Source organism: Talaromyces atroroseus, assembly GCF_001907595.1.
Source record: "Talaromyces atroroseus strain IBT 11181 chromosome Unknown scaffold_10, whole genome shotgun sequence".
In the NCBI taxonomy this organism is placed as follows: domain Eukaryota; kingdom Fungi; phylum Ascomycota; class Eurotiomycetes; order Eurotiales; family Trichocomaceae; genus Talaromyces; species Talaromyces atroroseus.
The window spans coordinates 949,138-976,225 of NW_017971442.1; the positions used below are offsets into that span (position 1 = coordinate 949,138).

Sequence of the window (27,088 nt, forward strand, 5' to 3'; positions counted from 1 at the left end):
CAACACAACCTTGATAGCTATCACGAAGTATGACTTCTATCATTCTTTTCGCTAAATAAGATTAGACTAAGTCTTCGACTATGTTACCGCATTTACTGCAGTTTCATGGCTAATTGCGTATTTGCGCAACCCATTGAGCCGGAGTAGATACGCAGTGGGACACAGGGATGGATGAACCATCAACAGAATAAAAGGCTTAATAGCAAATTATCAACCAGGGTAGAAAATAAAACGCATAGACAAACTTCCTGCATTGCATCTCCAAAGAGATTGACAGGAGATGGAGGTACACCGGACGGCACTCTGATTGGCGCGTGTCTGTCAGGTCACGTGATACAACTCCGAGTGGAGCCAGCTTACCCTTTCGGTCCGGGAACATTTTTCTGGAGACGATTCATGATTCTAAGAATCGGGAAGACTCCTGACCTCAGACCCGATGGCTGCTCGCGAGCCCTCGAAATGCCTTCATAGGGCCCTTCTGCGCCCATCAAGGCTTTATAAATATCAACAATTCTCCTTTCCCATACGCAATGCCTCGAACCAAGCTGCATCCGCCCCAGCCTCGGTGGTTGAAGTCGAACCCGCGTCTTCTTTTGCAGCCCCTGTTCCGGATTCCGTTATAAAGTCATATAATCCTGTTGCGCGGGCAAGGGCAGCACAGAAGAAACTTCCTCGCAGTCGGTATGTTCATTCCCTTCGTTCAACGACAGATATACTATCCAGGGTCATCCCGAAGCGCAGGATAGCCAGTTTTGCTCTTGACTGACCCATCTAGGTATCAATTCCGTTCTCCAAAATACGATCGAGGACCCCTTCATCCTCATAGGCCTCCTCCCCCCTCCGATCCTTCTTCACGGCAGTTCGTCCCTGGGCCGTTTTCTCTGCCGCGTGTGCAGCAAACTTACGAGTCGACGATTGCCTCGGATATTCTGACGCTCTGTTACGTCCACAAGCCACCGGGGTTTCAAGCACCAGTCAAAGCGCCGCGTTTACGCTCATGGGACGACAGTTCGCCATATCACAAGAACCGACCATTGCGCGGGCCACGTGGTGGTGATGTCTTGCGACTCTTGCGGAAACCCGTCACGTTCCGGAACTTGCCTAAAGTTGAGCGGATCACAATCCACAGTTACGTGAAGCACGCTGCTACAGAAGGCTCCCAATGGCTTCACGTTGCTGGAATGGCTGTCCAAGCCATCTCGAATGTCCGGGTTGAGACCTTCAAATCCAGAACCAGTGTTGGTCCTTGGGGCATTGTTCCCGGAAGGGACTCGGTTGCCGTCAAGGCTGAGCTGTATTCCGAGAATATGCATCATTTCCTTGGAAAATTGGTCGATGTTGTCCTGCCCAAAATCAAGGAGTGGAAGGGTGTCAAGGGAAGCAGCGGTGACAGCAGTGGGAACATCACATTTGGCTTGGAGCCTGAGGAAATGGCCCTTTTCCCAGAAATAGAGGTCAATTACGATATGTGAGTTGTCTTTTTATACGTTTACATATATTCATCACCTTTTTGAGGATAATATACTAACATCTATTCTCTCTCAGGTATCCTACAAAAATGATCCCTGGTTGTCACATCACCCTTCACACATCTGCCACCACCGACAAAGACGCAAGGCTACTGCTCAGTGCTCTGGGAATTCCATTCTATGGCAAACATGTTAATTAACCAAATCCCAAAGGCAGGAATATGGAAGCCGGGAAGTTGGCGGAGGAATGACTGTCGATTCATTTCGGCGATATAAGCAATCGGCCATTTTCTTTCTTTTTTATTTTCGCGTGTTCCTATTTCATTCACCCCGTGTAGTATATAGATGTATGAATACCTTTTTGGAGCAATAACCTACGGTTGACCGGAACGCAAGCAATATTCCATCGAACAACGGATATGTGTATTACAGTGTAATATATAAATCTACTAGCCTACCTACTCTAGTTGATTCTGATAGCAATGAGATTATTATTTATTTAAACAAGAAGAGAACAAAACCTTTGCATTATCTACACCGTAGACTAGTTATAACAGTCAATATGACAGTGGATGCGGCTCCGACAAGAACAATAATTGGGCTGAGCATGAATGGAATCCACGAGTTAATAATCATGGTGGTTGCACTTAACTATAGGAGTGGCTACCCTCTCGGCGATAATAGGCAATGAGACCAAACAAAATAGAGATGTAGCTCTGCTTCGAGTTAATATACGATTTTTTTTTTTCTTCAAACTAGAGAGCTCAAGTACCTTTGTTCCTCATTGAATACGTCCGCTATGATAGTCATTAGCATGAACGTAGCAAACTGGCCACCACCTCCGGGTGCTCGGAATACCCCTGTCAACCAAATCAGGCGGAGAGGCCAGTTGAACCAACCTGTAATAATCGGTATAATGGCGTTGTAAACAAGCCACGGCTTCCGCACAGAGAACTCTCGGCCAGCATTCACACGAAGCTGTCGCCGCTGTAGAAAGGATAACAAAAGGCCTTCGTCTAATTTTATCTGCTAGAACACTATAAGGCATGGTCAGAGCAAGGGCTGTTTGAAGCCTCAGTTATTGTTTGAACAGATGGAGAGGCTCATGCCTGGTAATACATCAAGCGTGTTCTTCTATCCACTTATCAAAGCAAGCTCACTCTATACCGGCTCTGATTTGCAAATATTGCCGTCAAAATATATATATTCGGATCGAGGGATTGCTTGTAGTTCTCACAAATGATGTCCTCGAATACCTTCTATTGCGGAGCTGTCCCTATGAAATTCCCGAAATTGACAGAGAGCATCAGGAAGGCCGTGATTAGCATTCATGTATATACATGTAACTTACGAGCCTGCGTAGCCAACCAAAACCTTGTTCCTGCAGGGTCCTGGTGGGGATGTTCCAAGTTTGAGCCAATAGGGTTGAATTCCTTGAACTGCTTGCCGTACATCCGTCTGCACAATATTTCTACATTCACTGATGATGGTATTTGCAGGTAAAGAACGCCGTGCACAGCAATGGAAAGACTTGGCGGCACAATCAGGCTTTCGTGTCGAAGGAATACATACTTATGATCCAGCATCTTATGCCTCTATCATCATTATCGCCCCAACTCAGCAACAGTAGAATCGGGTGATGTTGGAAAACGTACTATGGCGTGTCTTATTAACTCAAAAAAATCGACTTGGGCACAAAGTATACGTAGATGAAGTTGTTGAACTAATTCATGTTACGAGAGACCTGCCACCTTGGCAGGGGCTATATATATATATATGTTTAGTATCGACTTAGGGCTTTCCTTATCATGGGACCGTGGCTGCCATTTTGGGAAACTTGTAAACGTGCAACATCTGAAGACTGGGTATTCTCACCACGACGAAATCGACAATCCTGCTCCATGGAATCATATAAGGCCGTAGGGTCTATAATGACTCAAAACTATCAATCTATCTAATTTGAGGTGAAAAATCGGCATTATGTTGCCCGTTCTTCAACGATATATATAAACCCTAGCCAGCGACTGTATCAGATCAACACATGAAACGTCCATGACTCATTAAATCAGCAGGACATGGTATAGAAATGAATATTTTCTTGTATTCCGAAGCAAACACGGAGTTTTGTGTGTGTTTGCATCAATAGAAATCTCGGGGTTGGTTTCGGAGTTGATTTCGGAGTTGGAGATCTCTCTCCTCTTTGATGTACGCTGGGCCCTTCCTACTCGTTAAATACTACCACATGCCTACTTGCTCTCCGTATCTCATAATCATTTTCATTCCTCTTGCTACAATTTATTCTCGAGCGAAACGAAACAGATTTTCTGCATACTCATCCGTACTGAACATCAACACTGCGCATAAGGGGACGAACAGCTTGCTCCAAATCTGCTTCCGATATGCCAATGGCTCCGAGTGAGGCCGAATCTAAAAACCCACCGCTCGAAGGTGTCGACAGTCACATTAGCCCAACCATGGCCAGTGTGGATAGAGTGGGAGAAGAGACGGAAGATGAAGCCCAATTTGTAAATGGGTTGAGACTCGCCGTAGTCTTAGCTTCAACCATCTCAATTGCTTTGCTTATAATGCTCGATATGTCCATAATTGCTACGGTGAGCACAGAGCGAGTACTTCGATCACTCATGTGTGTGTGTCTGCTGATTGAGAGAAAATAACAACAGGCGACGCCGAATATCACGAGCGAATTTCACTCTGTTGATGATGTCGGTTGGTACGGGAGTGCATATTTAATAACAAGGTCATTTTCCACTAGAAGTCTTCAATCTACATACGTATCGATGTACTGACTTACTACAAGCTGTGCTCTGCAGCCTATATCAGGCAAACTATTTGCGCAATTGAATATCAAGGTTGCTTATCATAAACCTAACCTATTCTACCACTCTAGCCACTGACGATACTGTGTCAAGTATACATATTTGGCATTCTTTAGTCTATTTGAAGTCGGTTCATTGATTTGTGCCACTTCAACCTCCTCCAGCATGTTCATTATCGGAAGAGCAATTGCAGGCATGGGCAGTTCGGGTGTGGGAAATGGTGCAGCAACAATACTATCTGCTTCTGTACCTCTTGCAAAGAGACCAAGTACGTTCTTCAAAACAGCCACAAAGCTCTACTAACCATCCCAAAATAGCTTACTTTGGCATTGTCGCGTCCTGTATGCTTTTCACTTCCCATGTCTGCCTAGTTTCGATACTGATCCTCGCAGGCGGGCAAATAGGCGTTGTTATCTCCCCTTTAATAGGAGGCGCATTAACACAATACTTAAGTTGGAGATGGTGTATGTACACAAATTCCACATTCCTCTCGCTTAATGAGTCATTAAAACAAAAAACAAAAATAAACAGGCTTCTACATCAATCTTCCTGTCGGTGGGCTAGCTATGGCTGCTCTAATCTTTGTGCCATTGCCCAAATACAGCCTACGCAGGGCAGAGCCGACGATGATGACCTTCACCTCTCTTTTCCATGATCTCGATATTGTGGGCTTTTTGCTGTTCTCTCCAGCCCTGGTCATGTTTCTTCTCGCCCTTGAATGGGGGGGATCAACGTATTCATGGGGCAGCCCTATCGTCATCGGCCTCTTTTGTGGATCCGCCGGCAATATCGCTTTGTTTTTGGCTTGGGAATATAACAAGGGACGCTCAGCGATGATCCCTCTTGAGTTGCTTAGAAAGCGGGTTATGTTTTGTTCTTGTTTGACTTTGTTCTTCCTATATGCGAATAGCCTGATAACTTCGTACTACCTCGCAATTTATTTCCAAGGCGTGCGAAACAAACCTCCAACTCTCAGTGGCGTGTTTATGCTGCCAGGGGTTATAGGGCAAATGACCGCTGGGATTCTGAGCGGTCTAGCAGGTATTTATGAAGATCCCTGCCTGGAAAGCAGTTGCTAACTATTCCTATAAAAACAGTGACTCGCCTTGGGTATTACTTGCCTTCTACAGTCCTGGGCACGGTTCTAGCGGCAGTCGGAGCTGGGTTAATGAGCACATTCACCCCGTCAACGAGTACTGCCACATGGATTTGTTATCAGATTATTGCCGGGGTCGGACGAGGTTGCGCTCTTCAGATGGTAGATTCCTCTCATGATGTTCGGATACATTTGATCAAGTACTCAACTGACTTTCTTTCCACTTTGTTGGCGAAATAGCCGCTCATGGCAATCCAAAATAATATCTCCGCGTCCGAAATTGCTGTCAGCATGGCCATAGCTTATTTCTGCCAGAACTTTGGTGGCGCACTGTGGATTTCCTTTGCCGAGACAGTGCTCAATACTGGACTTCAAAACTCTCTGCCCCATTACGCACCGGGCGTTTCTGCCGCGCAGGTTATATCGGCCGGCGTATCTGGAATCCGATCATCAGCGTCTATACCTCCCGCGAGTGTGCAGGGCGTGATTATGTCATATAATAGTAGCGTTCAGCATGTTTTTTACATGGTTTCTGGAACTGCAGCCGCTGCTTTCGTGCTCAGTTGGGGCCTGGGATGGGGAAGTGTTAAGAAGCCCCAGAGGTCGACTCAAGCTTGAGACGTTGGCAAAGAGGAGATCGTAAAACTATACGCGGATGCTGTAGAAGCAGCGCAATGTTCGGAGTAACTATGTCGTCCATTTCAGGTCACATCTCACATGCTCGTATAACAAGCGGCATCAAGAATCTTATAACATCATCATCATCATCATCATCATCATCATCATCATCATCACACTGGATTCAAACTAGCTGATCAAACATTATTCCAAAATCCATACTTTCTACTTGAATGAAGTCTCTCATAAAATCCATAGAATCATCCTGGTCCCACGCAGCGGCAGATTCATGAGTATTTGAAGGTAGACTATTGTTATTGGCAACCAATTTTGACCCGATCACCTCATCAATGACGCTCGCGAAGTGTTTCGACGCACGCTTGAACAGAGTGTCGCTCCTGTTCCTAGGTTGCTCCGCCGACTCGATATGGGCAACAAAGACGCATAGATTACGTAGAATCTCGGGTCGTGGGATGGGAAATTCAAATGTAATGCCGGAGCTGACTTCCCTATGAAGGGCCTCAATCAGGACGCCGGCAGCTGGGAAGCCATACAGCCGGATCTGCGATGTACATATTAGATCAATTTCCTTCACATCGTAGTCATTAAGACATACACTAGGTGTTAGATCAACATAGATATTACGCATATGGCCACAGATGCGGCTCAGCGACAGACTAGTTGATAAAATTTGCCAGCTCACGAAGAGTAGCGAGGTATTGAGAGTATGATGCTGTCTGGCTAGAAGCTTCTGGATCAGAAACTCATTGTATAGATGGGTAAGATAGGAAAGAACGATCATGGAAGGAATGAATTCATTGCCATTCTCGTTGCAGGCGTTTGGTGTAAAACGGAGATACGAAGGGTGTGATTCCCATTGTTCTTTACAGCGACGTGAAATATCACTTCTCCGCTCATTAGAAGATAAGAACTGAGTTAAGGAGTTGGAAGAATGCGAACTAACTGCAATTGTTGGACGGTCTCTGGTTTGAGAGGCATGATAGAAATATCTAAGATCTCTTCACGAAACATAGCAATTGAACATTGGAGTCGGATCCATGCAGTGGGACAGAAGGTCGGCTGCACACGCCATCCTTGTTCATCAGTATCATTTATCGCCTGGTTGAAAGCATGAGTTGAAGCATTGAACATATCGTCGTCAATACACAGCGGTAGCCCGCAATCCGAATGTTTGGAAGATAGTCGCGGGGGACGACCCAGGAAAGTTGCTATGTTTTTATCGATCCGATACGATGCGGAAAAGAGTCGTTTACGCATCTGGGCCAGAAACGGTGGTATGCTGGATGACCCTTGTGTTTCTCTATGGACGCCGAGAGCAAATATCCTGGTTGAAAGATCACCAAGTTGACCCCACAGAGTCTCGCCTATTCAATTCAGTGATATCAGACATATTACTTTTGTAGTGTTTGGAAGAGAATACTGACTTGAAGCGCCATGGATAATATCTGACAATGCCATATTTTCATATACTAGCCAAAGAAACAGATCGTTCGTAGGTGTCAGCATCTTACAGACCTGTAATATGACCTCACTTGCAGAATACATTCTTCGAGCAAGCTGCATGCGTGTGTAAGATTCTCCGCGGATGGCAAATGTCCCAAAGCCTATTCCAAATTGCGTACTTCGACCCGCTTGCGACAATATTATCCCCAATATCTCGAGACGAAAATCGACGCCGGTGTATAACCTGTGAAAGTCGCAACCTTGGGTTGAAGTAGGTATATGAAAGGTCTTTGAAGTATTTTCCACTAACTTTGAAGCTAAGCGTATGACTTTCGCAGGCACATACTCTTTACACAGCCTGCGAATCGATGGGAACGTATTAAGCACAAATGGTGCAGGGATCACAGGAGCTAGACTCAGAGCATAGAAGTCCGAGACAAGTCTTTCAATGGACGAAAAGTCCTCCAGAAGCATCAATATTTCAGCAATTTTCTCAAACCAATACGGTTGCAGTCTATTTGAGTTCTCGATTGCAGCAGATGAGGAGTCGATGCTAAGGTCATCAGGCGAGCCACTATCAGCTCCAAACTCTGCGGCGAAACTGGTAGGACCAAGGTATCTCAAAGACAGAGGAGACATTATCTCCGGGTATGAATCGTGCTGCTCCGAATTAGATGGAGCGTTCGGTGTCTCTACAAGTCTGGAAGTCCTTGGACGTGTTCGAGCCACTGGCGTTGGTGAGAGTATTCTTCGCCGAGTCAGCGGTGCGGGATGGTAGAAACATCCATTGGTAATGCGGCGCCGCTGGCAGCGAGTACAAACAGGCAGTTTGTGGTCACACCTCACTTTATCGCGTCGACACGGCTCGCAGCTGGCGGGCATGCCATTTCGACGACGCGAAGAGCTCCTGCTGTATAGTTAGCCTGAGCCCAAACTAGAGGTTGTCTATAGGGAGGGAATTGACATGATGTTGTAGTTCTTGTTAAACAAAGCCCTTTCTTCGCCACAATGTCAAGCGTGCATTCGCACAGGGGGGTGAATTTCTTTTCTTTTTCTTCTTTTTTTTGGGAATACGTCGTTTCGAGGGTGACGGACTTGAGAAGAGGTCGGTGTCTGAGTTCCGAAAGTCAGTCCGAAAACATTCCGAGCTCCGCTAAGGCAGGATTAAGACTATGGAGGTCTATAGACAGCTTCTAATTGGATAAGAAAGGATTGCGGGCCTAACCGGGTTAGGGTTAGTGTATCAGCCGTCCAGATCCAGAACATAACGTATGTCGAGTATTTTGGGAAATCAATATCTATGTTGGACTTGGTCATGGCGATGAAGCAATAACAATACTTGCAACTGCTCGGATTGGCAACAGATTGAAAACAATGGGAAGGCCGCTGGCAGGTTCGCATCCCGCATTGCAAATGGGGGTTCATCACGAATTATCCTGAAGGAGTCTCCGAAGACAAGAAATCGCCAGTTTACCCTCAACGCCAGCCAGATGCTCAATTTCAGCAACCTGATGCCGTCTAGTATTGCTAAAATACGCGGAATAGCCATTCAGTCATATAGCAATTAAAAGATTTTTGAAGCTTTCAACAAGTCATGTAAAATATCCAGGGTAAATTGAAAATCCCGCTGCAAAGATTGAAGTATATATATATAAGCGAATATAACCGAGGTGGGATCATTGATGAGTAGAATCAGACTCCCCAAAGTCAATATGACAAGAAAAGCAGAGGTGGGAGAAAAAGGCAAAGCTTTCTTTACAGCAGCTTATTAAAAGTTAGAACTCTACGAAATAACTCTAATATTCATTCACGCACGTGGTTTTGGGCTCGGAGGAAGAAATCACATCGCATCATGCTAGTCCAGCAACAAGTAAACCACGACTTTGCAAAGTCAAAAGTCGAAAGTCGGGCTCGCGTAGGTATATATCGTCAACGGTAAAACATAATACACATACATACAGAAATATATATTTAAATAAACGGTATTTATCCAAAAAAAAAAAAAAAAAGAAAGAAAAAAAAAGGGGGGGCAGAAGAAGAAGAAAGACAAAAATATTTCATGCAACGGACGCAGCAAGGAAAGGACTTTCTAACAAGTCATCAGCACTAGGCCGTTTCTCGTGATTGATTTCAAACGTAACATCCAAGAATGCACGAGCTTCCTTGCTGGCGTGCTCAGGCGCCGGTGGTCGAGCTTGATTGTTACCAATGGCGAATATAGCTTGTAACTGACTGCAGTCGGGGAACGGGTGAGCGCCGATGAACATTTCCACAATCAGACAGCCCAGACTCCAGATGTCGGCCTTTTTGGTATGTGCTGTTTGTCGCACGACTTCGGGGGCCATCCAGTAGACACTTCCTTGGAGAGAGGGGCGGTGCAGATGGCCCTTGCCACTGACTGCGCTCGATCCCAGCATGGCGGATGCTTCCACGCGCTTTGAAATACCGAAATCTGAGATTTTGATTCCGCCTTTGTTGTCTACGAGGATGTTGGCACCCTTGATATCACGGTGGATGATATCCCGGCTATGTAGGTAAGATAAGCCCGCGAGAATCTGACGGACAAAGTTCTTGATCAAGGGCTCTTGGAAGGTGTTGTATTGTTTGAGCATTTCGGCAATCGAACCTCCAGGCACGTATTCTAGGAAAATGTTCAGGTTGTGGTCATCCGCGGAGGTACCGAGGTATTGGACAATGTTGGCATGGTGCAGTCCTTGAAGAAGCTCAATCTCATGCTTCAGGGCTGTAACCATGGTGTTCTTCCGCTTGTCAAACTCCGTGCCTTTGGTCGCCGACGGGAGTTCAACTTGCTTCACCGCCATGAGCTCACCAGTGATTGAGTGCAGAGCGAGGTAGACACTTCCAAATGAGCCTTCACCAATGAGAGAACCTTTCATCCAGTTCTTGGCCGCAAAGTTGTCCCCTGCCAAGAAGTCTGCGAGGCCGACGTCCTCTTCCTCGCCGTCATCGGCTACGATCATACTCAGGCGTTCATTCAGGGAGCCTCCGCCATCAGTGGCTGCGACACTTAATGTTTCATCGAGGAAGCTCCTTTGGTTTGACATCGTGTCACCAACCATAGGGTCGGACGTACTTCCGAACGATACGTAAGACTTGCGATCTGGTTCAATTGGTGATGGTTCAATTGGAGACTCTTCTTGGAGTGGCTGCAACGAACTCGAAGCAATCGAATCTCGATACGAGGCCTGAGGAAGATGAGGTCTCACGACTGATAACGGTCGTGACGGGCGCGCAGCTTGGCCTCCAGTAAGCCATGTGTCGGCAATGCTGGGAATGGGTGGTGCGTCCTTCAAGCTTGATGCAAAACTGATGTTACTGACAACGCTGAGGCGGCTCGCAGCTCGACTCAATCGCTGGGATCTTCGCACAGAAAGACGCATCGTTTTCTCAATGTCCTCTCGCTGATGACTCGGGAAATACGAAGTCAACTCGTGAATAATCATTTCACTCGGAGGCCGGGCACCAAAGAAAGAGCGCAGCTTTGACGCAGATGGACGCTCCATGACAGAAGACGTGGGAGAAGCATCATGGTCATCATTTGGGATATGCCTCGAAGACGTCAGCGGAGAGATTGGTTGCTTTATGTTGTGCCACGGCTCTCCTGTCAGTTGCTGGATTTTGAGTTGGTTGCGGGGATTAGAGCTGCTCAAAGCGTTGAGATGAGTTGCCTGACTCTCATCGAGAGCGAGCTGAGCTGCACGGCGAAGTTCGTCGGCATCAGGCTCCCCAGCGTGGATTTTTCGTAGAATGAGACGGCCGCGTTCTGATTTCTGCGAGCCCTCGCAGATTCTCATTAATTCAGAATCGGTCACCCGTCTACAATTTGCTGGGTTTGGTTCCAGGCCATCTAAGACATAGAAGCAATAGTTGCGATATTGATACTCTGGAAGCTGTAGTTTTCTGAGCACATAAAGCAATATTTCGTCCGCCGACTTGCAATTTTTGACGTTCATAGCCTTTGTCTGTCCGCCAGTATAGATTACCCGAATGACGTGAGAGTTTGCGGGGAGAGAGCCTATCGTCAAGCCATCAATGCTTGGGTTTTGTCTCAAGTGCAATGACTGTGAAGCATCGCCAGAAGTAGCTGAGCGGTGCCCCGATCCAGCGGAAGACGGATGACTGAAATATCCCGGACCACCCTCTCGTCGCGAGCCGTCTACTGGGCTAGTATTGTATCGGAATGCTCGTATTCTATCCTCTGTGGTTAGAGGAGACGAAGGACGCGATGTAGATCTGCCACCCAGGGAATCTAGTTGACGAGACCACCGTTTATTGCCTGGATGGGTTTGGCTGCGGGAAGTCGAGGAAGAATAAGCATCAGTTGATAAAGTCGACAAAGGTGTGTAGGTCGTAGCTTCGAGGGCAGTAAGAGGGTCCTAAGACCTGTCAGCAACCATAGAAATTGCGCTTGGTGATCTCGAGATACTCACTAGACTGTGCGGCTTGCGGCTGATGATAGTTTTATTTCTTAATTGCTTGATAGCGACAAAAATACGGACCCGGTCACCAATCTTCTTGATTCCGATCTCCTGGAGGATCTTCTGATCACATTCGAGCAAATTATCCCCGTTAAAATTATTTGCTACTCATAGTGATTAGCACAAGCAATCCGACGTTTGATAAGGGATGCGCAGAGCAGGCATACCCTTGAACAGCGGCTCATACTGCCCACATCTTATACTGTGCAGCCATTCGGCGACCTTTTGCTCATCCCACGATCTTAAACTGCGTGGTTAGCATCAAAACTAGCCAACGGGAGATGACCGACAACACCTACCGGACTGAATCTAATCTATCATGGACATCTGAGAACTCGGATTCGGTGGGCGAAACAAAAAGCCCCGCGTCGCTTGCGAGCGACGGAGTTTCGGTTCGAAGAAAGCCTGTCGATTGATATGAAGGGGTCGCCTGGGAAGCAGAGAGACCCAAGGCAGGTGGGTATGTTGTCTTCGAAGCCAACATGGTCGAGATTGCTGTTTTTTTCCTAGATTCCAACGTATAACCGACTTGCGCTCATTTATATATATAGGTAGATAGATAGATATACCCGACCACAGGTCAACTGAGGGTGCGGAACATGGCCACAGCGGCCTCGAAATCAACGACAAGGAGTATAAACGAGGTAGTCAGGCGAGGAAATATTATCACGATCACGTTTTGGTGCAAGGCCCACTGGGGTTCACGGTATTTATCGTTGAGGGAGACTGCTCCCCGCGTTGGTCGTCGGTTGGGCAGACAGATAGCGATGCGTTGAAACTCTGCGAATAGCGAAAGTCGAGCGAGGCGAAGACTTAAGCGATGGGAAAAGGGGGGCAAGGAAAAGCCAGAAACAGAGAAATGGTCGCACGATAAAGACAAAAAGCGCCCCCCCAGAGCGGGTTTGGATGTTCAAACAACCGCGGATTCTGAAGAGGAAGAAGGAGGAAGTCTTGGGGGGTCGCACGGCTAAGCGGATTTAATCAGCGCCGCCGGACGAGATAGCGACGCACTCAGATCAGCATTTGGCCATTCGTTCATTGATATTTCGGCCTTGAATGAGCATTATTTACACGCGCGATAATTAGAAGAAAGGCGTGGTTTTGCCCTTCGCCGTCTGCTTGTGCTGATGTTTGAAACAGCCTGAAACGCGCGGTTCAGCCATGGATACAGCCAGAAGACCCTGCATCAAACAAGAATAGAATTATTTTCCCTCGGTCCAGGAAACTAAATTAAGCGGCTCATGAAAGTATGGTTAGTTATATTACTATCGTGTCATAATCCTGTCGACAGACCTGGACGCATGCATTAGGCAGTCCAGGAGTGTTGGTGCCTGAGGCACGAGCGCGTTCCTGGCAGCACAACGAACGCCAATAACAGAGCAACATCAGCAAGACGATCGTGTAAAGAACCTCGGTGTGCTATTGTTATGCTACACGGTAGGCAGTAGTAGCAATAGTCGTGTCTGGCCAGTTGGTGGTTATGCTCCCCTCACCCCACAGTTTTCTCCTTCCCCGCTTAAGAGGTAGAGCTTTCTTTCCTCTGTCCATCCCTTCCTGCAGTCCAGTCGATGCCTTTGCCATTGCAGCTGAGCCATGGAGGCAGACCAGCCCTCTCCAGACAAGGCCCGCAAGAAGCCCTCTTCTGCCTCGCATCGCAAGTCGTTGGCGTGTGAATACTGCCATCGCTCGTTTGCGCGGCTCGAGCATCTCCAACGCCATCTCCGCACGCGTCAGTTTTGCTCCTCTTCTTCCCCCCGCCTACACGACAACCCCCCTCCCCCCGTCAACAAGTTGACAACCCTCGCTAACGCCGTTGCAGACACAAAAGAAAAGCCCTTCTCATGCGACATTTGCTCCAAGTCTTTCGCCCGCAGGTATGCTTATCCCTCTGCTGTGGAACATACGTGGTATCATCAACCTATAGCTGAGATAAAACAGTGATCTGCTTGTCCGACATGAACGTCTGGTGCACCCTGCGGAAGCTGCTGCTCATCGAGGAGAGCGCCGAACTGGGAGCGATGCTCCCCAGCCGGTAGTACCGCTTAGTTCGTCTATGATCCAGCCGCCTCATGGCGACTCTCGCATGCTGGACATGCCTACCTCGGTCTCAGTGCAGCAGCCACTTCAACCTCCACCACCGCCTCCCCCTCCCCCTCCCCCGGGAGCGCAGGTCCATCCGGCACCAATCATAGATCAGAATCATTTTAATCCTTCTTGGGGCTATGACCTCAACCTTCTTTCGCATGCTGCCAGCCACGTGGCCCTTGAGAACCAACAGGAATTGGCCCTAGAATCTATGCCAAAGCCGCATGTGCCATCCGGCCCGTCGCCGCAGTTACAGCCCGTTGGACAGGAGAAAAGCATAGCTGATGCATATAGCGTCGAGCCATCAATACTAGATCTGGCCGATCTCGGGGACCCAGTCCAAGACTTCACTGTCTTTCTCGAAAGCGTCGGATTATCTACCGACTGGGATTCAGGCGTCTTTTCGTCGGTCGAGACAGATCCGCTGTTATCCAACCCCCTTTCATTTGATTCGAAGTCGGGTTATGGCCAGCAAAGACTCAATCCAGACCTATTGAATGAACAACGAGGGTCGGCAGAGGAGCCTCCCTCCTTTTCTAACTTTGGGTCTCGACTTCCATCCTTACAACCTGAGCCCCATGAATCTGATGAGCGAGCGAGCTTGCTTGATGATCCGACCAACCCGCGACCAGCATGGGATATCTCAAATACAGATCGACAGTTGTTCCTCTCGAGGCTAGAGGAATTTGCACATGTTCTTCCTCGGGGATTTATCCCGCCTTCTAGACATGCCTTGTCACGCTTCATTGCGGGCTACATTAATGGCTTGAATGAGCACCTTCCTTTTATCCATGTCCCCACGCTCTCAGTCGTGAGGAGTATTCCCGAACTCACATTGGCTCTTGCTGCCGCGGGCTCCCATTACAGGTTCGAGAACAGTCGAGGGATTGAACTCTTCCATGCAGCCAAGGCAGTCCTGTTCGAGCGTATTCGCCGGAGGGATGCGAAACAAGTTCCCACACCGACGTGGGACATTTACGTTCCGGCGACACCCTCCCAGAGAAGTTCGACTATTGCTTCAAATACTCCAAATAGCCCCTTCCAGAGCCATAAATACATCCACCAACCGGAAATAATGAGCTACATTATGGACGAGTCTGAAGCTCATATGGAAATTATTCGCACGTTCCTGCTCTTGACGGTTTTCGCATCCTGGGAAAGACAACCCGAGTTACTCCGAGAAATTCTTGCTCTACAAAGTACCCTCGCCAGGCTAGTGCGTGAACACGGACTGTCAGAGTCAAACATTGTCTCTGAGAGCTTGGCTTGGGATGAGTGGGCTCGATTGGAAGGCAACCGACGCACGAAATTGATTGTATATTGCTTCTTTAACCTACACTCTATAATGTATAACATCCCACCACTCCTTTTGAACTCGGAACTCAATCTGAGAATGCCATGCGCGCACGAAATTTGGAAGGCGAGCAATGCGTCACAATGGCGACGGATTTATCGTTCGTGGCATGAGCCCGTAGTCACGTTCCAAGAAGCATTTGCGAAGCTCTTTTTCAAATCACCACCTTCGAATCCATGTCCCATTTCTCCTCTCGGAAACTACATCCTGATACACGCCATTATCCAACAGATATTTTTCGCTCGTCAGTTACGCCTTTCGGCACCGCATATGCCAAACACCAGCCTCCGCCCCGAGGATTTAGCAGCATTGGACAGTTCTTTGACTGCCTGGAAGGCAGGCTGGAAGAGAACACCTGGGTCAAGCATTGATCCTCAGAACCCGGCAGGGCCTATTGCGTTCACCTCTACGGCCCTCCTGGGACTTGCTTATATCCGACTTCACCTGGACCTGGGGCCATGTCGACATCTAGTGACTCAAGACCCCTTTCAAATTGCAAGAGCTCTAAATGAATCTCCGCCAATTATGCGTAGCCCAAAACTAATCATGGCTCTTCTTCACTCTGCTCATGCACTTTCCATCCCCGTAAGACTTGGAATTGACTTTGTTGCACGAACACATTCATTTTTCTGGAGTATTCAGCACTCGCTCTGCAGTTTAGAGTGTGCATTCCTTCTGAGCAGGTGGCTACTTGCCATCCCATTGACACAAAATGAACAGAGGCTATCTGACCATGAACGGAAGTTGCTTCTCTGGATCAAAAGCATGATGGACGAAACTGACATGGTGGTACCAACGGATGGTCATGATCTCGAATTTGTTCAAGACCCCTTCAAGGTCAGGCAATTAAGTGTTGCCGTTGTGCGTGTTTGGGCACGTACATTCAAAGGAAACACGAGTTGGGCTATTGTTGACCTGATTGGGTCGAGCCTTGAAGCATATGCCGATCTGTTAGAGGGTTGAAATATGTTCTCTTTGGTTCAGGCCTTTTTATTTCCCCTTCCCTCACGCCTTTTTTGATACCCTCTCTCTCAACCGATAAATGATTTACATCCCACCATAGTCTAACGAACGCCTTCAATGTTTCAGAAAATGTATTCCTTCCTTTTTGTTATCCTGTCCCTGTATGATTTCAATGTTACCTGCTAGTCTAACACTGCCATTGAGGAACGTGGCAGAAAATGTTCATGATTCTGTATTTTGTTTAGTACATATTTACCACTTCTGATGAGTTTTGTGAAAGCAGTTGATCCGTTTTGATGATGCTAAGAACTAAATCAGTATCACATTTCTATTTCTTATTTAAGTTCGTTATTCGTTATGTAGGTACGTCGTCACCCCTCCTCCGTCCGTCTACGATCAGACTCCAATCGCTTCGTCACACTGGCCGGCACAAATTTCAGAGCAGACAGGGACGAGGTCAAGGCATCGATTTCATCAGTGTGTGCATCATTCATTGATATATTAGTATCTGCCCTTGCTCCTGGATCGGGTACAAGAGGAACAGAGGAGGACACAGAGGTCTTCCGGTTTCTCAGTCGTCCTTCTTGCGGCGACTGCTGTAAGGAGCGCCGTCGGAAGTGGTTGTTATTATTAGATGTTCGCAGTAGTGAGTTCTGCTTGTCAATGCCGTCATTGACAATGTAGAAGTTGTAGTTCTGTGGGATATTCCCGCTTGATGTAAGTGGCGGCCATATTGAAGGTGGATATTGACTTCTTGACTGAATGAGACAAGACGAATCAGAGCACTCACCCTAGGAAACATGTGCTTGTCAATCAAATGTCGCCGACGCTTTTGCGCTGTTGAGCATTTCCTCTCACACCCTTCGACGAAGCAGCTGAACTGGATTATTTCCCCTCCGGTTAGCCCAGTAGGTCCTCATGCTAGGACGTTCTCCGACGGGTAAGAAAAGGTGATTCACTTACAGTCTTCTCTCCTCGGTCCCGCCGGGCTAGAATGAGTGGATCGTGGTGTTCTTCAATATGAATGTCGAGTATATGCTGAGTAGGGAAATTCTTGCCACACTCGGAGCAGCGGTTGACGTGGTATCTCAGATAGTGACTTTCGTACTCGTTATAAGACGCAAATGCTATTGTGTCTCGGTGCGGCGGTAAGGAGCACCACATGGGTTGGAGTTGAGGTTGAGGGTCATCTGAGACTGTGACTTTGGCAGGTGGCGAGCTTGTTTGCTCTGAGAGCTGGAGCTGAGACGGATCTGGGGTTCTCAAGCGTTTCGCCATGTCTTCTTGTCTGCTTCAAGTGACTTGGAGACGTCTCATGCAACTAAAGACAAGCGAACAGGTGCCTCAGGCCTTCGATATGCATACAGTCCTGCGCCACATATGCCCCACTTGGAGACAGCAGGGCATCAGCCACAGGGACGAGTCGAGCGGCCAATCAGACTGAAGAATTCTTACTAAATTAAAAGGAAAGAATGTACCCGCGGCTTCGGGCTTCCACCTCTCGCGCTGTCCCTCCGTCTACCTCTTGTCTCTATCTCTCTCGCTTTCATAGCGGATGGGCTATTTGGGATAGTTCTTCCATCTCCTAGCTCACTCACTACGTGGTCGCTACTTGATCACTTCCCTCTATCGCCGCTCTCGCTGATCTTGATTCTTTCGCAACCACTGATGGATCGCTCAGAGAACTGGCGCTTCGAGAGCAGGGAGCGAGGCATATGACCACAAGTTGATCTGTGAGGTCGCTCGCATTTCCCGAGCATGGCGACTGCATTCCAAGATGCTTGGCAGTATGTCTTTTTCAATCTTCTTCCATTGATCGGTCCAGTGATTATAGTGTTATACAACCTGTCGGCTCTTTCGCTAACGCATTTCATATAGATCCGCAGACCAGGCTGAAAACGAACTGAAGAAAACACTTGCACAAAAGGAACCTACATTTGCAGAAATTGCGCACTGCCTTACGGAGTCAGTATTCCACTGCTCTCGGCGATTCCTCACCTGATAATCTGACTACCATGCAGGTTTCGCGTGGCTTGTCAAAACGCCATATTCCTCGATTTCAACGCTGCCGCGTCCGAAAAAGCAGAAATTCGTCTATGGGAGGCTCATCTCAAGATCAATAAGCGCTTTCGCAATCTCCTGGCTCGAGTAAGTGGTGGGCTTTTGCGTTGCTATTATTATATAAGCATTGGTCTAACTTGCCATCTCAGTTCCGGGACGAGGCAGGCAAGAAAAAGCCAGTCGAAAAGAGAAAGCATGAAAAGCACTACCTCGAGTTTATAAAACTCAGTCAGAAGTTCTACCGAGGGTACATCCAGCGTCTATCCTCACATTATGACGGTATCCCAGAGCTGGAACAGGTAGCGAGGAAGTTCAGCTTCGAAAGTAATGCTTTCATCAATTGACTTATTTTGAGCTCTAGTTTATCAAGCTGACAATCCTTTTTGAGTGACAGAGCTCTCCGTTGAAACCCCTGTCGAACTCGATTCAGGCCTTAGCAGAAAAATACTCCTTTCATGCCACGCTACGCTGATCCGTTTGGGTGATCTCTCCCGTTACCGTGAGACAGAACTTGTCTCCGGTAAACAACGCAACTGGGGACCTGCAATAGGTTACTATGACCTAGCTAGCATCATTTACCCGGCTTCCGGGGCCTCCCACAACCAACTCGCTGCAATCGCAATGGAGGATGTCAACCATCTCAGAGCTACTTACCATTTGTACCGAGCCTTGTCGGCTCAAGAACCTCACCCTACGGTTAAGCGTAATTTGGAAATTGAATTCAAGAAGATATTGGGTGCTTGGGCTAAGAGGGAACTGATTCCACGCGAAGACGCTGGAATTCCAGGGAAAGCCCTTACTCCGTGGTTCGTGTATCTTCACGCCCAATGCTACAAGGGTCTGGATTTTCAGGAACATGACGAGCTAGAGAACGAGGTTCTTAGTCAACTAGCCGTTGATCTCAAAGAACGGTCACTCGAAGGTATCCTTCAGAAGTTTGTTTTGATCAACATTGCAGCAGAAGAGTTCGCCAAAGTCAGATCGAGTGGTAAGTTAAGTGAGTTGATTTAGCAAAATTCGAATATATCAACTAATAATCGTTATGTTACAGACGAGCCAACTCATAATGCACAGCTATTTTTTCAAAGAATCAACGTGAAGACATTTTTTACACTCCTACAGATTCTTCTGGCTGAACTAGAGCGCTTTGCGAGTGAGGACAGCGATTCTAGAGAGTCTCAACATGGTTCCGACAAAGTTACTGCTGTTGCACGCCGGGTTCTGCCCGCTCTTCGAAACTACAGCTCTTGGTTGCTGACCAACTGCGGCTCATTAGAAGCCCAGAAGCAGGATAAAGATTCTGTTCTTTCCGTCCAAATTCAAGAGCTCTGGAAAATCTACGCAAATACGTTGACATTGTTGGCATCGACTTTCGACGTCACGAGTCTTCCAGAAGTGGAATATCTTCTTGAAGAAGACGAGGAGACCCTTGGCTTTAAACCACTACTCAACAATGCTACCAGTCGGCGGTATTTGTCCGAAACAGGAGACAAAAATAAACCAAGAATGCTTGATCCAGGCGTCGAGAGGAATCATCCTAATATTGAGATGCTGTATCGAATCCGCGAGTTCGTTATTGACGGGCTAGATCTGGTTGTTAGTGGTGTAAGTGTTGCTGCAAGAATTGTTCTCTGAAAATATTGATTTGCTTACTTTATTTTAATAGCGTATCCCAGTCGCGCTTGTTGATGAGAATGAGCGGAAGATTTTTATCTATCAGGAAGAGGGAATCCCTTCTCAATTTTACGCGAGTCCGCAAGGGCATCAACCCACAATGTCATCAACGAGTGTTCAAAGGGAAGAAATACGCAATGCGCAACAAGCAAAGAAACCCACGACAGAGACACGGAGTGCCTTTGGTGGTTCTCAGTCAGCTTCCGTTTCAGTGTCGACAAACTTCAACCGTATCGTTGAAGGCGTCGAGAAACTGGTCGAGTCAGACACCTATGAAGCACCACCGGCGATGCCCCAGCTCCCTGAAATCTTGCAGCCAACTCAAGTCGCAACGAACTATCCCAATGGGATCAATCTACTTCCTCAACACGGCTCGTATCAAACGCCAATTGTACCCCCTGGGCTCGGATTGCAGGCTTCTCCAGCCCAGCCTCAACCGTACTCTCCGCTCTTTACGGGCTCGAGTATATGGAGCCCTAATCACCCGTCTCTATCTAACAATGACATTAACCCCCAGCGAAGACCCGAAATAGCCCTATCGGGGCTCGGTTCTCAATCTCGCATGATGTCCCCGGGAATACAGGATGGCTTCTTATTGGATGCAACAAGCGCTACCCAGACTGCCATGCGACAGGAGTTACTGTTGCAACAAAGGGAGATTCAAGAGCGATCATCATCGCAGGTCATATCAAATTGGACGCCATCTATTCCAACCACACCGTCTATTCCAGCCACACATGATCGACCTCTATATGGCTCGTTAGCGCACTACAATACCTATTCTCAGCCAGCGCCAAATAGCTCCGTTTTTCCGTCTTCGCACGATCATGCCTTTATTGGGTCAACCGCGTCTCTATTTCCCACCTCTGACGGTCGACAGAGTTCTCAGGATAGTCCCAGTCGATTTGGTGCTATAGGCCAACAGACTCCGCCTTGTGGACAAGCGGGATGAGAAGCTATCTTGGTTGTATTTAGGATATATTGCTACAAACTCAGAAAAGAGAGTGCTCGGGGGTTCTTTCTAGACATCCAAATGCGAGCTGGGTCCTTCACCTCCAACATTTGGTTCTCAGTGGATAACTAGCAGATGATTCCCAGCGTTAAGATGCTGGTAGAATGCAGGATGCGTTAAAGCAACTGTGATTTGCAGGAATGGATTGGTGGGTGATGCCGTTTCGAACATTTTGAACATCATCTTCACTCATGCTGCTATGTTAGTATGATACGATGGGTGCGTGGTTTGAAACGCACGAGGATATTCATGGCTCGAGTTGCTTGAATCCATGACTTCTTTTCTTATGATATGTATCCAGTTGGCAATGATTTTGTATTATACCAGGAGTCTCTCACGCGCCATGCGTTTTATTTCTTTTTTCGAAATGAGATTTACATTCAAAGCTCAGAAATTCAAATCATAGGCCAGATGGCCTTAAATATTGAATACGAATAATCCAGAAGCATCTAGGCGTGTACTACATTTAACGCATGCATATAGCAAAGGAGGAAAAGGTTTGTATATGTAATTATGTATCGTTGTTGAAGACGTCATGCATTTTAAAATTCTTTCCTTTAATCTTTCTTCTAGTTTGAAAATAGAAGAAGTCTTTCTCTTAGTTTTGAATAGCAGAAAACTTGCTGTTGTTTTCTTTCATTTTCCCTTTTTGATCTTCACCCAGCCTCCCACAGAAGAGGAGAGAGAAAGTGGATAATTCTTCGACAAAAGAAATGGGTCTTTTTTCTTCGCCTCTCCCTCGTTTTTTTTTTTTTTTTTTCCTCCTTTTTGCTTTCAAAACCATGGAAAGAAAATGAGAGAGAGGGAGAGAGAGAGGATAGAAGACCGGGTATAATAAATAATGGGTTGAATCATTAGATAGATAGGATGGGAATAGTGTCAAACATAAATGGCGTGGATATCATTTATCGATAATCTATTGGCGAGAGTAGGTTTGTTTGGGGAATGGGTATCTTTTTTGGTAGTAGTGTTAGTTTCGTGGTTGGACAGAGGAAAGAAAAAGGTCAACTTACGATGGTCCCAGTTCTTGGATGCTGAGGCTAGCAAGCCACTGGCCGAGGTCGATGCTTTGTTCCAAAGTTTTACCCTGGACAACACCGGCGACGAAACCACCGGCGAAAGCGTCGCTGTCATGTAGGCAGTTGAGGTTAGTTGGGAATCTTAAACGGGGAAAATGGGGGAAAAGAGATACAAACATACCCAGCACCGTTGGTGTCGTTGATCTTCTCCTTGGGGATTTCGTGAACGGGATATTCCTTGGTCTCTACGGCGCCGCTGGCAGTGGCAACGGCAGTGACGGTGGGGAGAGTTCCCTGGGTGATGATGACAACGCGAGGGCGTTGGGTGTTCTTCTTGGGCAGGGTGGTGAGTTTCTTGGCGATTTCGGCAATGTCAGTGAGGCCCCAGCCATGGTGCTCGGAGTAGGACAGAGCTTCGGTTTCGTTGCCAATCAGGTAGTCGACGTATGGGATTACTTGGTCGAGCTGGTCCTTGAAGAACTGAGGGATGAAGGGGGCGGAAAGCGAGAAGACGAATGGCTATATGAATACAATATCAGCTGTCGTTTCTTTAAACGTAATGAAGGTTGAGGGACTCCTACCTTGTTCTTCGCAGCGGCTTCTTCAGCAAGAGCCAAAATAGCTGGAACAGAGACTGTCAAATGATAGCCACCAACGTAGTACACCTGGGCCTTCTCAACAAGGGACCAGACATGGGGCTGCTTAAGATGGTCGAGCTTGTATTCATTGGCGGCAGCAAGGTGGGTGACCATGCTACGGTTGTGGCCAGTGATGATAACACCGCATTTTCCAGTGGGTTGGACTTCGTCGACACGGTATTCGGTGTGCACGCCGGCGGTCTTGCAGGCCTGGGTCAGGATATCGGCGTACTTGTCTTTGCCGACGCAGCCAATATAAACGACCGAGTTCTCGGGGAGGATGTACTAGGTAGGAAGGTTAGACCCAGAAACACGACACAAGTCGAGGAGAGCAAAGAAGGTCGTGTCTACCTGGGCACCTCGAGCAGTGTTCTGAGCAGCACCACCTGCAATCAATTTGGCATCGTGGTTCTGGAGTAGATCTTCATAGAGACCCATGTGTTTCTCCTCGGCGAGGATGGCGTCATTGGCCTTGACCTCGTACTTCTGCAGAAGCGCCTCATCTCTATGGATTTATGTCAGTTCGCATACCCACCGAGAAGCGAGTGAGGCAGGGAGCAAAACAAGCGTACCCGACTCCTTGGATGTCTGGAATGGAGACACAAAGTTAGCTGTCAATTCGATACGCATGAGATGGAGGCCCGTTCCAACGCACCGAGAAGAGGGTTTTCCAGGCAGAGAAGAGGGTATCCTTGTGCAGCAGCCATTGTGTGGAAGTGTCGCAAAGCAACCGACGGTCAATTGGCTTGAATGGAAGAGAGAGGATGAGGATAGAAAGCGTCTTGTTTCTTCTTCTCATACAACGAGAAAAAAAGACGTGGGGGTGTGGTAGTCGCGGGCGGCGGGACTGGAGGGGCCGCCGAAGTGTTTAGCTTAGCAATAGGAGCAGCCCTTCGGTGTCCGGGAACCTCACCTTCTCTCTGCTCACCAACACATGTCACAACCGCACAACGCGCGTCTGCGAACTATTCCCGATTCAATTTATTTGCTCAGGCCCGAGACGCAGTCGATAATTGCCGGCCTTAGTTCTGTCTTTTACCATGTCCCATTCCGCGTTGGGCATCGCGGAGACTCTCCAGAGCGCCTCCCTCAAACGTCATCCATCCCCAGCACACGACATCAACCCAGCCACCGCTGCATCGGACAAGGAACTCTACGAAGCCGCTCATTCAGATACAGCCAGCATCCCGTCAGATATTGTCGACCGGCCGCCCCTGCGCCCAGTCCCGCGTCGACCGAATCTGCCGCCCCTGCCAGACCTGAGGTTCGAGCAGAGCTATCTGGCTAGTCTGAAGGGGGCCGAGACATGGCAACGTATAGCTTGGATTACCATTAGGGATCAGGTGTGTGCTAGTAATATACGATGCCTCATATCTTTAGTACTCCCGGTGGTCAATGTACAAAACGACCTGCTAACCACCTCGTCGGAATTCAGGTCCTTCTACCCTTGATTCAAGGTAGCGTGTGGACACTTGCACTTTTAGGATGGCGGTTCTGGAATCGCAATACCCAGCTTCAAGGCACTACGCTCGGCACACGGCTGCGACGGTGGTGGTATGAAGTGAACAATTGGCCAATTCATCCCCGGTCATTGAAGTCTGACAAGAGGGTTGCTGGGCGGATTGAAGATGTGAGCTCAGACCCTCCCTTTTCGTCGCGGGTTCAATTCGTTGGCACCATCTAACGAGAGACCATTCTAGTTTTATACTGCGCAATTCTCAAGTGATTGACTATACGACTAAGAAGGATGTCAAGCTAACTACGTGTTGTGTATTGAACACTCATTGCATTATGGGAAGTTACGGAGTATATAGCGATGTTTTTTTGCTTCTTGTTCTTCTTTTCTGGTATTCATCTGTGCTGCCAGTTTCGGGCAGCTGTGTACATCTATTTGATGGTGAATGGGGACATAGAATAGGTAATCATGCAGTCTTTTGAGTCTACAACTTTTATGTGTAGGTATACCTTTGTAGCCCTCGAAGCAAAAGATGAAAAGCAATAGACGCCCGCTATAAGCCTATCCCAACATACAAAGCGTACTCAAAGCAAAGAGAATACCGGCGTGGCTTTGAACTCCTTTCAAATTAATAGTTATTATAACTTGTACTAGATCTAATTTATCCTTCTTATACCCCGGACAGCATTAGATCGAACAAAATAAGAGCAATATGAAATCTACTCATTGCCGTTCTGCATCCGCGACGGTTCAAGAGGTGTCATAGGGAGTTCCTGTGTACTTTTTGTGGTCACTTCTTCGGGTTTTGGACCATGATTGGCGGCCACGTTCTCCTTGAAGTATTCATAATGAGGAAGTGCCGAAGAGCTGGGCACTGCCTGCTCTTGGTGTTTCTCCTCTGATGTCCCGTTTTTGGTGGTGACTTCTGCAGAGGGCTCGATATCTATGGAGCTTTCTTCGAGTGTATTTTTAGACAGATCGGCCACAGCCTCTGTCTTGATAGAATTCGAGTCGGGGGGAATATGGCTGGAATCAATAGGTGACTCGTTGGTGGAGCCCTGTTGTTGATCCGTCTTGCCATAATGTAGGTGAACAACAAGGCTTTGTTGTTTCTCATCGTCATCAATATCGAGCATCGACTCGTCTTCACTAGGCTCATCTTCGTCATCGCCTTCGAAATCATTTTCATTGTGCGACTCGTCATCGCCTTTCCAGCTAGAAGCAGCATCGGATTCTTCATCGCTCACATCATTCGTATATTTTGACGTGTGGCCATTCGTTTGACCACGCGTGCTACGCTGAGGACGATCTTCGTCGTCGTCCTGCTCCACATCACGTTGTCCACTCAGTGCAGATTCGCCGTATATACCTCCCGCGCGGGCTCGCACCTGACGACCACTAGCTGTGAACGTCAGTCCTGCCGGCTCTCCTGGGCTCGTGACGCCAGAAACATTTCGCGTGGAGCGTCGTGTGGGAGCTAAGTCCTCAGAGAAGAGATCTTCATCATCAGAATACGTATATTTAAGCTTCTTTCCACGCGTACGGCCTTCGTATAGCGAGAAGCCTGGTTCTGGGCGAGCAAATGCGGCTTTGCGTGCTTGTCGATAATCACGTCGCCTCCGTTTCTAAGTTGTAATTAGCGGACAATGACTTTATTTTTTGTCTTGTTGTGAGGGAGAAAACACAAACCTCCTCTCCACTTTCAAACCGGGGGATTGCATTCATGATCCGCTCGCTAAGTTTCTTGGAACTTTGTGGTTTTTCCAACGCCAATCTCTCTGCAATAGCCCGGATTTCGTCGATGGTGCCGGCTACGCTCCACCAGGTGTTCGTCTTCAACGCTGGATTGCTCTCTCGGTAGAGGCGAAAATGAGTGTCATCCTGACCCTCTATAAGCCAGTAACGTCGTTTTAGTTCGTCTCTCCCCCATGGTTGTACCGACAAAGGCTGGTTAAGGTCGTCTTCGTGTCGGGCCTGCTTATACGACTCCTTGATCTTCGCTTGTATCGCATCGGAGGAAGAAAGTGACCATAAGATCAGAGCTTTGAGGAGGCGTAGCTAGGCTTACTGTCAGTTGGATAATTACGTATATCTCCATCGAAATCTCTTACCCTCTCTTCGGGTGTCATGGTGTTGAATGTGCGGCCGCCATGGAGAGGGTTCTTCCCTTCCCAAGCACGCGGCCATTGGGAGGAATGCGTTTGAACTGCCTCCTCCAAAGCCCGTTGATAATGCCCTTTCCTATATCGCAGCAGTTCCCCCATTAGCTTTCTGTTCGTTCGTTTCTTCAGGAGAGGTGGTCCGTGTCAAGGGTAACTAGGGTATGCCACCAGCGAGCGTAGGAAGCCCATACTCAACATCTTTCTTGCGATTGAGCACCAGGCCAATCAAAGCGCATAATAATCTCTCTACATGTTCGCCAGGTGTTGTGTCTTGCACACCGCTCTCGATGTCCTGCGGACCGTAGTGTGGGAGCGATTTCGGAAAGGCGTCACTGAAACGCGCGCGAAACATCACAATGAACTGCAGAGGATTCACAACGTATTAGCAACGGTGACATGCTTCCTTTTGCTCGCGTCAATAAACGCCAGGAGAGGGAACGGCTAGATACACATACGGCGATATCTGGGTTGTCCGCGAGGACATATTCGTGCGGTGGTGACGCTGGGCGCCTGGGCGGCGGAGGGATTTCCTGCTTGAAATAATTTGTGATCGGGGCATTGGCCTCGTATGTTAATGACATGGATTCGTCATCTGTCGGCGGTGCCGATGACAGCGACGAGGTATCCGAGAAGGACATGGCCATGGTCTCTGGTGGTTGACGGAGTGTTGTCGCGGCGAAG

At 47.9% G+C, this 27,088-nt stretch overlaps 10 protein-coding genes across 10 annotated transcripts, besides 1 other annotated feature; 5 read left to right on the plus strand and 5 right to left on the minus strand.

The window, feature by feature from the left end:
* Positions 1-436: 436 nt before the first annotated feature.
* On the plus strand, positions 437-1,669 carry UA08_07125 (hypothetical protein; the record flags this gene model as incomplete). The annotated part of the gene is made up of 3 exons (XM_020262032.1): positions 437-681; positions 776-1,468; positions 1,546-1,669. The coding sequence occupies 3 exons, from the start codon at positions 437-439 to the stop codon at positions 1,667-1,669; spliced, it is 1,062 nt and encodes a 353-aa protein (XP_020117840.1).
* A 2,205-nt stretch (positions 1,670-3,874) lies between these two features.
* Positions 3,875-5,642, plus strand: UA08_07126 (hypothetical protein; the record flags this gene model as incomplete). The annotated part of the gene is made up of 6 exons (XM_020262033.1): positions 3,875-4,081; positions 4,151-4,200; positions 4,423-4,574; positions 4,624-4,647; positions 4,838-5,347; positions 5,404-5,642. 6 exons carry the CDS (start codon positions 3,875-3,877, stop codon positions 5,640-5,642), a joined length of 1,182 nt encoding a protein of 393 aa, XP_020117839.1.
* A 513-nt stretch (positions 5,643-6,155) lies between these two features.
* Positions 6,156-6,196: a repeat region (Identified by RepeatMasker using a combination of RepBase library and repeat library created with RepeatScout).
* An 8-nt stretch (positions 6,197-6,204) lies between these two features.
* Positions 6,205-8,123, minus strand: UA08_07127 (hypothetical protein; the record flags this gene model as incomplete). Its single annotated transcript, XM_020262034.1, has 5 exons — positions 6,205-6,582; positions 6,637-6,697; positions 6,985-7,405; positions 7,553-7,728; positions 7,831-8,123. 5 exons carry the CDS (start codon positions 8,121-8,123, stop codon positions 6,205-6,207), a joined length of 1,329 nt encoding a protein of 442 aa, XP_020117846.1.
* Positions 8,124-9,541: 1,418 nt separating this feature from the next.
* On the minus strand, positions 9,542-12,467 carry UA08_07128 (hypothetical protein; the record flags this gene model as incomplete). Its single annotated transcript, XM_020262035.1, has 4 exons — positions 9,542-11,881; positions 11,936-12,087; positions 12,151-12,224; positions 12,283-12,467. 4 exons carry the CDS (start codon positions 12,465-12,467, stop codon positions 9,542-9,544), a joined length of 2,751 nt encoding a protein of 916 aa, XP_020117845.1.
* Positions 12,468-13,576: 1,109 nt separating this feature from the next.
* UA08_07129 (hypothetical protein) lies at positions 13,577-16,385 on the plus strand (the record flags this gene model as incomplete). Its single annotated transcript, XM_020262037.1, has 2 exons — positions 13,577-13,857; positions 13,922-16,385. 2 exons carry the CDS (start codon positions 13,577-13,579, stop codon positions 16,383-16,385), a joined length of 2,745 nt encoding a protein of 914 aa, XP_020117673.1.
* A 371-nt stretch (positions 16,386-16,756) lies between these two features.
* On the minus strand, positions 16,757-17,663 carry UA08_07130 (hypothetical protein; the record flags this gene model as incomplete). Its single annotated transcript, XM_020262038.1, has 3 exons — positions 16,757-17,143; positions 17,176-17,265; positions 17,349-17,663. The coding sequence occupies 3 exons, from the start codon at positions 17,661-17,663 to the stop codon at positions 16,757-16,759; spliced, it is 792 nt and encodes a 263-aa protein (XP_020117674.1).
* A 499-nt stretch (positions 17,664-18,162) lies between these two features.
* Positions 18,163-21,072, plus strand: UA08_07131 (hypothetical protein; the record flags this gene model as incomplete). Its single annotated transcript, XM_020262039.1, has 7 exons — positions 18,163-18,172; positions 18,272-18,350; positions 18,407-18,533; positions 18,596-18,770; positions 18,841-19,434; positions 19,498-20,051; positions 20,113-21,072. The coding sequence occupies 7 exons, from the start codon at positions 18,163-18,165 to the stop codon at positions 21,070-21,072; spliced, it is 2,499 nt and encodes an 832-aa protein (XP_020117675.1).
* Positions 21,073-22,048: 976 nt separating this feature from the next.
* On the minus strand, positions 22,049-23,496 carry UA08_07132 (hypothetical protein; the record flags this gene model as incomplete). The annotated part of the gene is made up of 7 exons (XM_020262040.1): positions 22,049-22,085; positions 22,146-22,259; positions 22,333-22,670; positions 22,733-23,074; positions 23,141-23,294; positions 23,362-23,377; positions 23,445-23,496. The coding sequence occupies 7 exons, from the start codon at positions 23,494-23,496 to the stop codon at positions 22,049-22,051; spliced, it is 1,053 nt and encodes a 350-aa protein (XP_020117676.1).
* Positions 23,497-23,829: 333 nt separating this feature from the next.
* Positions 23,830-24,354, plus strand: UA08_07133 (hypothetical protein; the record flags this gene model as incomplete). The annotated part of the gene is made up of 2 exons (XM_020262041.1): positions 23,830-24,132; positions 24,274-24,354. 2 exons carry the CDS (start codon positions 23,830-23,832, stop codon positions 24,352-24,354), a joined length of 384 nt encoding a protein of 127 aa, XP_020117669.1.
* A 610-nt stretch (positions 24,355-24,964) lies between these two features.
* On the minus strand, positions 24,965-27,051 carry UA08_07134 (hypothetical protein; the record flags this gene model as incomplete). Its single annotated transcript, XM_020262042.1, has 5 exons — positions 24,965-25,870; positions 25,935-26,303; positions 26,357-26,486; positions 26,599-26,768; positions 26,863-27,051. The coding sequence occupies 5 exons, from the start codon at positions 27,049-27,051 to the stop codon at positions 24,965-24,967; spliced, it is 1,764 nt and encodes a 587-aa protein (XP_020117670.1).
* Between the last annotated feature and the right edge of the window lie 37 nt (positions 27,052-27,088).